At 50.3% G+C, this 12,500-nt stretch overlaps 1 protein-coding gene across 1 annotated transcript in view; it reads right to left on the bottom strand.

The window, feature by feature from the left end:
• LOC121586116 (teneurin-2) overlaps positions 1-12,500 on the bottom strand; it is a 130,486-nt gene that overhangs the window by 80,525 nt on the left and 37,461 nt on the right. Inside the window, exons 5-9 of the mRNA XM_045225505.1 lie at positions 7,914-8,039; positions 7,481-7,686; positions 6,563-6,758; positions 2,593-2,694; positions 1,410-1,604 (exon numbers count right to left, since the gene is read on the bottom strand). Coding sequence (XP_045081440.1) covers positions 1,410-1,604; positions 2,593-2,694; positions 6,563-6,758; positions 7,481-7,686; positions 7,914-8,039 — 825 coding nt within the window. The remainder of the gene's footprint in view (positions 1-1,409; positions 1,605-2,592; positions 2,695-6,562; positions 6,759-7,480; positions 7,687-7,913; positions 8,040-12,500) is intronic.

Genomic DNA, 12,500 nt, shown 5'->3' on the forward strand with positions numbered 1-12,500 from the left:
AAATACTGAGAAATACTAGCTTTGTGTTTCCTTCATTTGTGATTTCTATAGCATCACGTGATACACTTTAGTAATTCTCTTCACACAGCCTTTCACAGGCATTTAATAAGTCAATACTTTTCACTCAGAAGGCTACGCTTCCTCACATATAACCTTCCCTATATCTGTGTGTGTGTGTGTGTGTGTGTGTGTGTGTGTGAGTGTGTGTTTGTGTGCATATGTGTGTGTGTTAATGCACTGGGGAGAAGCTGACATTGGCAGGCTGGCTGACAGGCAGATATGAGTATGAACAGTGAGTGAAAACCAATTTGACAAATTACCCCCTCCTGACAAACTGTAAGCCCCCACTCCCCTCCTCCTCCTCTCATTCCCCCAATCCCCCTAACTCCTCCTGTTCGACCGCCACCCCCTCCCCCCACTCTCTTCCCACTCCTTTACCTCTCCCTCTCTCCCTCTCTCCTCCAATCCCCCTTTTCCCTTGGTGACTACCCACTCTCTCCCCTCCTCCCCCACCCCTCCCTCTCTCCACCTGTCTAAAACTTCCCTCCACACTCGTTTTCACACGCTGCTCTCTGGGCGCTCCATTCTGTTGGCGAGGCAGAAATGGAGGGTCACACATATAGATTTATGTGTCAACTCCACTTCAGGTAAATTGTTTGAGTGACTCGGGCGTGATGAATATCACATTTAAGAGAGAGACAGAGGGGGGGATAGGAAACAGAGAGGGGAAAAGGAGGGGTAAAATGAAGACTGGAGGAAAATGCTGACCCTGTTCTCTGCCCTCCTCTGTGGCTCTGCTTATCTGTCACCTCTCTCTCTCTCTGTCTCTCTCTCTGTCTCTCTCTCTCTCTGTCTCTGTCTCTCTCTGTCTCTGTCTCTGTCTGTCTCTGTCTCTCTCTCTCTCTGTCTCTCTCTCTCTGTCTCTCTCTCTCTGTCTCTCTCTCTCTGTCTCTCTCTCTCTCTCTCTCTCTCTCTCTCTCTCTTAACGTCTAGCAGGCTGATCTGTCTTAACATTATCAATAGAACAGATTTAGTCCCTTAATCAGACGTGTGATGTACCTGGCTGCTCCTCCACTCTCATCTGTATCTAGAGAAACACAACAGGACCACTGGGGAGGCGGAGGACGCTATGATGAGCTGGGACTGGGAGGCTGCTGATAACTGCTGTGTGTGTGTGTGTGTGTGTGTGTGTGTGTGTGTGTCTGTGTGTGTCTGTGTGTGTGTGTCTGGAGCACTTAGCTACACACTATACATCTTCCATTCCATCACACTCACTTACACACACTATAGAAACATTGTGTTGAAAATCCCAAATTGTTTGCATAGTCAACTTACACACATCCAATACCCCTCCTCAAACACACATCCACCAACCCACCCACCCCCAAACACACACTGCCTCCCCTCACCTTTGGCACAGTTGTCTCCCTTGTATCCCAGGGAGCAGACACAGGTCCCGCCAGTGCAGGTCCCATGTCCACTACAGAGAGGGTCAATACAGTGGGTGGTGGGGACGGCACACTCTGCTCCCTTCCATCCACTGTAGCAGACACAGAATCCCTTATCATACTGACCATTACCACTACACAGCACTGGACACGCCTCTGGAGAGAGGGAGAGAGAGAGAGAGAGAGAGAGAGAGAGAGAGAGAGAGAGAGAGAGAGAGAGAGAGAGAGAGAGAGAGAGAGAGAGAGAGAGAGAGAGAGAGAGAGAGAGAGAGAGAGACATTAAATGACAGTATGTCTGAGGGTCACAGCAGAGTAAATAACAGTATGTCTGAGGGTCATTAGACTAAATAACAGTATGTCTGAGGGTCATGAGGGTGTGTGTGCATGCTTGTGTGCGTGTGTGTATGTGTGAGTGGTAGAGAGAGAGAGAGCAGTAGTGACATGTAGAGTAATTATACAGAGAGGTAACTAAACTATTAATCAGTGAACAGTCTTCTTCCCCAGGTGAACTAAGATTCATGTTGGCTTTAAACCGTCATGTATCACATTACTGTCTATAAACGAGTGTATGTCCGTGTGTTTGTGTGAGTGTATGTGTCTGTCTGTCTGTCTGTCTGTCTGTCTGTCTGTCTGTCTGTCTGTCTGTCTGTATGTCTGTCTGTCGGTCTATCTGTCTGTCTGTCTGTCTGTCTGTCTGTCTGTCTGTCTGTCTGCCTGTCTGCCTGTCTGCCTGTCTGCCTGTGTCTGTCTGTCTGTCTGTCGGTCGGTCGGTCGGTCTGTCAGTCTGTCGGTCTATCTATCTATCTATCTATCTATCTATCTATCTATCTATCTATCTATCTATCTATCTATCTATCTGTCTGTCTGTCTGTCTGTCTGTCTGTCTGTCTGTCTGTCTGTCTGTCTGTCTGTCTGTCTGTCTGTCTGTCTGTCTGTCTGTCTGCCTGCCTGTCTGTGTGTCTCTGTGTCTGTCTGTCTGTGTCTGTCTGTCTGTCTGTGTGTGTGTCTGTCTGTCTGTCTCTCTGTCTGTCTGTCTGTCTGCCTGCCTGTCTGTGTGTCTCTGTGTCTGTCTGTCTGTGTCTGTCTGTCTGTCTGTGTGTGTGTCTGTCTGTCTGTCTCTCTGTCTGTCTGTCTGTGTGTCTACCTTTGGAGCAGTCCATGCCATGGAACCCAGGGAAGCAGTGACACACACCAGACACACACTCTCCGTTGCCATGACAGTTACGAGGACACTCCTGTACAGAGTCTGCAATGGGAGAAGAGAGAGAGAGAGAGACAGAGAGAGAGAGAAAGAGAAAGAGGGAGAGCGAGAAGGAGATAGCTTCGATAAGGGGGAAAGACAGAGCGATTGAGAGAAGGGTGTCAAACTCAAGCCTCTAGTCTTTAGTTCAACAACACGAAAATTCATTTTTTTCTCTCTATATTCTTATTGTTCATATTTTATATTGTTACAGAAAATACATCAACCGTCCACTGTTCCTCTTACAGGAAATACAATCCATCCATCCATCCGTCTGTCTAAATCATGTTTCACGGCTTCACCAGTTATTCCCCTGCTTCTCTCTCTCTCTGCTCTTACCCTTCTTCCATCTGTCTTGACACTTCTCTCTCTTCTGTTTCTCCTCTCCCCCTCATTCACTCTCTTTTCTTTTCCTCATCTTCCCTCGCCTGCACTCCTCCTCTCCCTCTATCCGCTCTCCTCCTCTCCCTCTCTCCTCTCCTCCTTCTCTCCTCTCCTCCCTCTTTCGAATTCTCCACTCCTCCCTCTCTTCTGTTTGTTTATCCTTTGGTCTGATCCCCAGGGTCATCAATAATTTATTCAAGTACCTGTGTTCCTCTCCACATTCTACCTTTGCTGTGTGTGTGTTTCGGTTGTGTGTGTGTTTTCAGCACTCTACCCATGTCTCAGTGGCTTGTGTGAGGAGAACAGGTTTGGACAAGGACACTGAGGGTGTTTGGAGGTTTTCACTCTCTCTCTCTCCATCTCTCTCTCTCTCCATCCCTCTCTCTCTCCATCCCTCTCTATCTCCATCCCTCTCTCTCTCCATCCCTCTCTCTCTCCATCCCTCTATCTCTCTCCATCCCTCTCTCTCTCCATCCCTCTATCTCTCTCCATCCCTCTATCTCTCCATCCCTCTCTCTCTCCATCCCTCTCTCTCTCCATCCCTCTCTCTCTCCATCCCTCTCTCTCTCCATCCCTCTCTCTCTCCATCCCTCTCTCTCTCCATCCCTCTCTCTCTCTCCATCCCTCTCTCTCTCCATCCCTCTATCTCTCTCCATCCCTCTCTCTCTCCATCCCTCTCTCTCCATCCTCTCTCTCTCCATCCCTCTCTCTCTCCATCCCTCTCTCTCTCCATCCCTCTCTCTCTCCATCCCTCTATCTCTCTCCATCCCTCTCTCTCTCCATCCCTCTCTCTCTCTCCTCTCTCTCCATCCCTCTCTCTCTCCATCCCTCTCTCTCTCCATCCCTCTCTCTCTCCATCCCTCTCTCTCTCTCCATCCCTCTTCTCTCTCCATCCCTCTCTCTCTCTCCATCCCTCTCTCTCTCTCTCTCTCCATCCCTCTCTCTCTCCATCCCTCTCTCTCTCCATCCCTCTCTCTCTCCATCCCTCTCTCTCTCCATCCCTCTATCTCTCTCCATCCCTCTCTCTCTCCATCCCTCTCTCTCTCCATCCCTCTCTCTCTCCATCCCTCTCTCTCTCCATCCCTCTATCTCTCTCCATCCCTCTCTCTCTCCATCCCTCTCTCTCTCTCCATCCCTCTCTCTCTCCATCCCTCTCTCTCTCTCTCATCCATCCTCTCTCTCCATCCCTCTCTCTCTCCATCCCTCTCTCTCTCCATCCCTCTATCTCTCTCCATCCTCTCTCTCTCCATCCCTCTATCTCTCTCCATCCCTCTCTCTCTCCATCCCTCTATCTCTCTCCATCCCTCTCTCTCTCCATCCCTCTCTCTCTCCATCCCTCTCTCTCTCCATCCTCTCTCTCTCTCCCTCCCTCTCTCTCTCCATCCCTCTCTCTCCATCCCTCTCTCTCTCCATCCCTCTCTCTCTCTCCATCCCTCTCTCTCTCCATCCCTCTCTCTCTCCATCCCTCTCTCTCTCCATCCCTCTCTCTCTCCATCCCTCTCTCTCTCCATCCCTCTCTCTCTCTCCATCCCTCTCTCTCTCCATCCCTCTCTCTCTCCATCCTCTCTCTCTCCATCCCTCTCTCTCTCCATCCCTCTCTCTCTCCATCCCTCTCTCTCTCCATCCCTCTCTCTCTCCATCCCCTCTCTCTCTCCATCCCTCTCTCTCTCTCCATCCCTCTCTCTCTCTCCATCCCTCTCTCTCTCTCCATCCCTCTCTCTCTCCATCCCTCTCTCTCTCCATCCCTCTCTCTCTCCATCCCTCTCTCTCTCCATCCCTCTATCTCTCTCCATCCCTCTCTCTCTCCATCCCTCTCTCTCTCCATCCCTCTCTCTCCATCCCTCTATCTCTCTCCATCCCTCTCTCTCTCCATCCCTCTCTCTCTCCATCCCTCTCTCTCTCCATCCCTCTCTCTCTCCATCCCTCTCTCTCTCCATCCCTCTCTCTCTCCATCCCTCTCTCTCTCTCCATCCCTCTCTCTCTCCATCCCTCTCTCTCTCTCCATCCCTCTATCTCTCTCCATCCCTCTATCTCTCTCCATCCCTCTATCTCTCTCCATCCCTCTCTCTCTCCATCCCTCTCTCTCTCCATCCCTCTCTCTCTCCATCCCTCTCTCTCTCCATCCCTCTCTCTCTCCATCCCTCTCTCTCCATCCCTCTCTCTCTCCATCCATCCCTCTCTCTCTCCATCCCTCTCTCTCCATCCCTCTATCTCTCTCCATCCCTCTCTCTCTCCATCCCTCTATCTCTCTCCATCCCTCTCTCTCTCCATCCCTCTATCTCTCTCCATCCCTCTATCTCTCTCCATCCCTCTCTCTCTCCATCCCTCTCTCTCTCCATCCCTATCTCTCTCCATCCCTCTCTCTCTCCATCCCTCTCTCTCTCCATCCCTCTCTCTCTCCATCCCTCTATCTCTCTCCATCCCTCTCTCTCTCCATCCCTCTCTCTCTCCATCCCTATCTCTCTCCATCCCTCTCTCTCTCCATCCCTCTCTCTCTCCATCCCTCTCTCTCTCCATCCCTCTATCTCTCTCCATCCCTCTCTCTCTCCATCCCTCTCTCTCTCCATCCCTCTCTCTCTCCATCCCTCTCTCTCTCCATCCCTCTATCTCTCTCCATCCCTCTCTCTCTCCATCCCTCTCACTTTCCATCCCTCTCACTCTCTCCACTTCCCTCTCTCCCTCTCTCTGTCTCCACCTCTCTCCACTTCCCTCTCTCCTTCTCTCTGTCTCCACCTCTCTCCACTTCCCTCTCTCCCTCTCTCTGTCTCCACCTCTCTCCCTCTCTCCACTTCCCTCTCTCAGCATGATGCCTTACCTAACTCAAACCTACTCTCCCCTCCTCCTTCCCTCCATCTCCCACTCTCTCCACAGGAGCTGGCAGGCTAATCGTGAGAGTAGGATTGGGTGAAAGTTAAACTGCTGCGTTTGAGAGGGGTGAAAGTTATGTATACTCTCCCCCCTCTCTCTCCCGCCGCCTCTCCTTTTCTCCCCTCTTTCTCTCTCCTAAGCCATTACAGCAGTGTTGAAGGAGACTTCTCTCTCCCTCCCCCTCTATCTTTCTCTCTCCCCTCTATCTCTCACCCTCCCTCCCTCCCTCCCTCCCTCCCTCCCTCCCTCCCTCCCTCCCTCCCTCCCTCCCTCCCTCCCTCCCTCCCTCCCTCCCTCCCTCCTCCCTCCCCCTCTCTCTCTCTCTCTCTCTCTCTCTCTCTCTCTCTCTCTGTCCCCCCTCTCTCCCCTCTCCTCTCTCTCTCTCTCTCTCTCTCTCTCTCTCTCTCTCTCTCTCTCTTTCTCTCTCTGTCCCCCTCTCTCCCCCTCCCTCCCTCCCCTCTCTCTCTCTCTCTCTCTCTCTCTCTCTCTCTCTCTTTCTCTCTCTCCCCCTCCCTCTCCCTCCCTCCCCCTCTCTCTCTCTCTTTCTCTCTCTGTCCCCCCCTCTCCCTCTCCCTCTCCCTCTCCCTCTCCCTCTCTCCCTCCCCCCCTCTCTCTCTCTTACCCATTACAGCAGTGTTGAAGGAGACGGTCTCTCTTTCTCGTCCGTCGTTGTAGAAGGCTAGATGCCATGCTCCCGGGTCCAGGTACTGAACAAACACTGCTTCATTTAGAACCACAGTCTGGATGCTGCGACGTTCTCTAGGAGACTCAACAACACTCCACTTCTCTTTACCGTCCAAGCGCTCCATGTAGTCATACTACAGGAGGAGAGACAATAACACTTTCAGGAAGCTCAAACCAGGAAGTCATTTCAATTCCATAAGTGTGTGTATACTGTAAGTGTGTGTGCAGTCCAGTTTTGTGTAACTGTGTATGTGGTGCATATATGTGTGTTATGTCTGTATTGGTGTGTGTTACGTGTGTATTGGTGTGTGTTACGTGTGTATTGGTGTGTGTTATGTGTGTATTGGTGTGTGTTACGTGTGTATTGGTGTGTGTTATGTGTGTATTGGTGTGTGTTATGTGTGTATTGGTGTGTGTTATGTGTGTACTGGTGTGTGTTATGTGTGTATTGGTGTGTGTTATGTGTGTACTGGTGTGTGTTATGTGTGTATTGGTGTGTGTTATGTGTGTACTGGTGTGTGTTATGTGTGTATTGGTGTGTGTACTGGTGTGTGTTATGTGTGTATTGGTGTGTGTTATGTGTGTACCTGTGTGTGTGAGTCAGGTTGGGGTCAATTCAGGAAGTAAACTGAAATTCCAATTCAATAACTAAAAAAATATATTTTCAACGACTTGTTAATAAACAAAGCTATTTATTTCAGTTTTTCCATTTTAGAATTTAAATTCAAATCACTTCCTAGATTGACTGCCTTCAATTCGAATTGACCCCAACCCTGGTGCGTATTATGACAGTCCACCTGTGTGTGTGAGGGGGACAGGCCCTGTGTATGTCTAAGTGTGTGTTATGACAGTCTACCTGTGCGTGTGAGGGGGGCAGGCCCTTGCGGATGTAGACCCCGAACAGAGCATCTTTCCCCAGGGAGATGTTGAACTTGAGGAACTGTGGCTGGACAAGGTGAAGCAGAGACCTCCAGAACACCCCTGGAGGAATCTCCTGACTCACCCTCCTGCCCACCTCCACATCCCCACTGTCTATACTGCTGTTAGAACCTGGCCATGGCGCTATGGGAGAGGAGAGGAGGAGAGGATCATCACAATGTCAGTAAGCAGTAATCACATAGCAAAACCATTAAAACATTGAATGTTTGCATTCTGGGAAATGTGTTCTGCTCTATGTATGTATGCCCAATAGAACTACAATGCTAGAAGAAGAATACAGCCTTGTTCTAGTTGTGCCAGGGCCGGGGCAGTCAGGTGTGTTATGGATGCTAAAGTGTTGTAGTTCTCACCTCTGCCTCCAGAGGGCAGTGTGGCCACATCACTGTTGACTGGTAGACCTGCAGTACTCAGACCATTGTTCAACACAGGGCCTTCAGAGGGCTGCAGGTGCCACGTCAGACCCAACAGGTTAATGGCTGGAGGGAAGGGAGTAGAGGGGGAGGACAGGGGCAGAGAGAGAGGGGAGGAGGGGGGAGAAGTATTTGTTATTTAATTTTCAGGCAGATAGAAATTGCACACATTGTACTAACCTAGAAGAGATTAGAAAATAACAGACATACTTTCTTTCTCTTTACCTCCCTCGCTGTAGTTTCCCTCCCTCATTCAACTCCCTCCCTCCCTCCGCAGACAGGATACCAGTCTCTGTTTGGGAGTCTTGACACAAGCTCACAGCAAGCAAGTGACAGATGAAAATAAATCTCTCTCTCTCTCTCTCTCTCTCTCCCTCTCTCTCTCTGTGCTCTCTCTCTCTCTCTCTCTCTCTCTCTCTCTCTCTCTCTCTCTCTCTCTCTTGTCTCTCTCTCTCTGTCTCTCTCTCTCTCTCTCTCTCTCTCTCTCTCTCTCTCTCTCTCTCTCTCTCTCTCTCTCTCTCTCTCTCTCTCTCTCTCTCTCTCTCTCTCTCTCTCTCTCTCTCTCTCTCTCTGTCTCTCTCTCTCTGTCTCTCTCTCTCTCTCTCTCTCTCTCTCTCTCTCTCTCTCTCTCTCTGTCTCTCTCTCTCTCTCTCTCTCTCTCTCTCTCTCTCTCTCTCTGTCTCTCTCTCTCTCTCTCTCTCTCTCTCTCTCTCTCTCTCTCTCTCTCTCTCTCTGTCTCTCTCTCCCCTCCTTTGTGTTCTGTTGTTTTATTGTGCTGGTGGTTGAGTTTGTCAGCTCTTCATTTTTGTCTCTCTCTACTCCCTCCTTTTTAAGTCCCTGCCAAGTAACTTTCTCACAACTGAATTGAAGTTTAGAGGAAATAAACAGACAAGGGAAGCATTTCAGTGTTACAGATTTGGGAAGGGTACGGGCGTTGCTGATTCATATTGCTATCCATTATTGTCCATTCACCCAAGGAGTGTGTGGGTTTGGAAAGTGCTACCAGGTGCTCTGTGTTCACAGTAGGAGTATGGTCACGTGCGGTCGCTTGCGGTCGAAGGATGTGTTGACCACTATAGGCATGTCTCATTATGTGTGTATTGACTACCTGTCCCATCCTCACTACCTGTCCCATCCTGAATACCTGTCCCATCCTCACTACCTGTCCCATCCTCACTACCTGTCCCATCCTGAATACCTGTCCCATCCTCACTACCTGTCCCATCCTCACTACCTGTCCCATCCTGAATACCTGTCCCATCCTCACTACCTGTCCCATCCTCACTACCTGTCCCATCCTCACTACCTGTCCCATCTTCACTACCTGTCCCATCCTGAATACCTGTCCCATCCTCACTACCTGTCCCATCCTGAATACCTGTCCCATCCTCACTACCTGTCCCATCCTCACTACCTGTCCCATCCTGAATACCTATCCCATCCTCAATAACTGTCCCATCCTCACTACCTGTCCCATCCTGAATACCTGTCCCATCCTCACTACCTGTCCCATCCTCATTACCTGTCCCATCCTCACTCCCTGTCCCATCCTCACTATCTGTCCCATCCTGAATACCTGTCCCATCCTCACTACCTGTCCCATCCTCACTGAGTTATATGTTCATGTATTCACCACCAGGATAGGATCAATGAACTGCATAGATTCATTCTGCACATCTCAATCCTTTCACACACACACACACACACACACACACTCTCTCTCTCTAACCCTAATCCCACAGATCACACAGACCCACAAATAATTTTAAAACAAATCAAACATTGATAAACTCCCATATCTGTTAGGCGAAATACCGCAGTGTACAATCACAGCAACAAGATTTGTGGCCCATTGCCATGAGAACAGGGCAACCAGTGGAGCACAAACAACATTGTAAATACCACCAATATATCTTATTTTGTTTATTGTTTATTTCACTTGCTTTGGCAATGTAAACATATGTTTCCCATGCCAATCAAGCCCTTTGAATTGAGAGAGAGAGAGAGAGAGAGAGAGAGAGAGAGAGAGAGAGAGAGAGAGAGAGAGAGAGAGAGAGAGAGAGAGAGAGAGAAGGAGACACGCATAGTTAAAAGAGGGCATCCTCTCCTCCATCCTCTCCTCCATCCTCTCCTCCATCCTCTTCCCTATCCTCCATCCTCTTCCCCCTGCTTCATCCTCTCCTACATCCTCTCCTCCATCCTCTTCCCTCTCCTTCATCCTCTCCTACATCCTCTCCTCCATCCTCTTCCCTCTCCTTCATCCTCTCCTACATCCTCTCCTACATCCTCTTCCCTCTTCTACATCCTCTTCTACATCCTTTCCTACATCCTCTTCCCCTCTCTCTTTGTCATCTTTTCATATATTTTGTCTGTTATAGAACAAAACATAGAGAGACTATGCTGATGGCAATGACAGACACTTAAGCAAGTGTGTGTGTGTCTGGCCATATGTGTGTGTGTGTGTGTGTGTACGTGTGTGTATGTGAGTGAATGTGGTTGAATCCCTGACCCATAGATGGCACTCTTTGTCCTTTCCTACACTGCAGTAAAGGTTTCTTAAAAATAGGAAAAAATTGTACACACACGTGCACACACACGTGCACACACACACACACACACACACACACACACACACACACACACACACACACACACACACACCGGTGGATCAGAGAGGCAGGCCTAACGAGGCAGAGTGGTTGATTAAAAACAGATCACGCGGTGCATGAGGGTGTATGTCATCTTCATGCTGAATTCACAAAGTGGTCCGTGGCAACAGCCTGTGTTACCGCACTATCACCTGCTATACAACACATCTAAGACAGCTCTGGAACATGTGTGATCCTCGGACAGGAGAAGTAGAAGGAGAGATGGATGGAGGGAACGAGGGAGAGAGAAGGAGACAAGGGAGAGAGATGAAAGAGGAGACAGAGAAAGATAAGGTGAGAAGAGGAGAGAGATGGGGAGAGGGAGAAGAGAGGGAGAGAGGGGGAGAAGGGGGAGGATGGGGGAGAAGGGGGGAGGTTGGGGGAGGATGGGGGAGAAGGGGGGAGGATGGGGGGAGAAGTGGGGGATGGGGGAGGATGGGGAGAAGGGGGAGGATGGGGGAGAAGGGGAAGGATGGGGAGGATGGGGGGAGAAGGGGGAGGATGGAGGAGAAGGGGAGGCTCGGTGTAGAAGGGGGGAGGATGGGGGGAGAATAGGGGGGAGGATGGCGGAGAAGGGGAGGATAGGGGGAGGAGGGGGGAGGATGGGGGAGAAGGGGGAGGATGGGGGGAGGATGGGGGGAGAAAGGGGGAGGATGGGGGAGAAGGGGGAGGATGGGGGGAGAAGGGGGGAGGATGGGGAGAAGGGAGGAGGATGGGGAGCATGGGGGGAGGATGGGGGGAGAAGGGGGGAGGATGGGGGAGGATGGGGAGAAGGGAGGAGGATGGGGGAGCATGGGGGAGGATGGGGGAGAAGGGGGGAGGATGGGGGAGAAGGGGGGGAGACTCATGGGCGGCGCACAATTGGCCCAGCGTCGTCCAGGGTAGGGGAGGGAATGGCCGGCAGGGATGTAGCTCAGTTGATAGAGCATGGCGTTTGCAACGCCAGGGTTGTGGGTTCGATTCCCACGGGGGGCCAGTATAAAAAAAATATGTATTCACTAACTGTAAGTCGCTCTGGATAAGAGCGTCTGCTAAATGACTAAAATGTAAATGTAAATGGGTTCCCTATGATTCATTTTCAAGATCAGGAATGGACAGAATGTCTCCCTGGGGAGGTGGAGAGAGAAGAGAGAGAAGAGGCAAGAGGAGGAGAAAAGAGCAGAGGGAAGATAGGAGAAGAGGTAGAAGAGAATCAATCACCCCAACTACCTCGTACACCAGTGCACTGACTCGATACCACTACTCCTTGTTATTAGCCTGCAAATAGCCTGCATGTAGCCTCGTTGTAGCCTGCATGTAGCCTCATTGTAGCCTGCATGTAGCCTGCATGTAGCCTCGTTGTAGCCAGCATGTAGCGTGTGTGTAGCCTGTATAGAGCCTGTATGGAGCCTGTATATATCCTGTATAGAGCCTGTATATATCCTGTATAGAGCCTGTATATATCCTGTATAGAGCCTGTATATATCCTGTATGGAGCCTGTATGTATCCTGTATATAGCATGTATGTAGCCTCCTTGTTATTTTCAGACTTTTTAACTGCATTGTTGAGAAAGGGCTCGTAAGAAGTCTACACCTGTTGTATTCGACGCATGTGCCAAATAACATTTGATGTGATTTTAAAGAGAAGAGGAAGTAAAGGAGAAGAGGCAGAGGAGAGAGAAAGATGGGAGGGAGGGAGGGAAGAGAGGAGAGAGAGGAGAGAGAGGAGAGAGGGAAGAGAGAGGAGAGAGAGAAGAGAGGGAAGAGAGAGGAGAGAGAGAAGAGAGGGAAGAGAGAGGAGAGAGAGAGAGAGGGGGAGAGAGAGGAGAGAGAGAGAGAGAGAGAGAGAGAGAGAGAGAGAGAGAGAGAGAGAGAGAGAGAGAGAGAGAGAGAGAGAGAG

This window comes from Coregonus clupeaformis, chromosome 2 (assembly GCF_020615455.1).
Source record: "Coregonus clupeaformis isolate EN_2021a chromosome 2, ASM2061545v1, whole genome shotgun sequence".
Taxonomy (NCBI): Eukaryota; Metazoa; Chordata; class Actinopteri; order Salmoniformes; family Salmonidae; genus Coregonus; species Coregonus clupeaformis.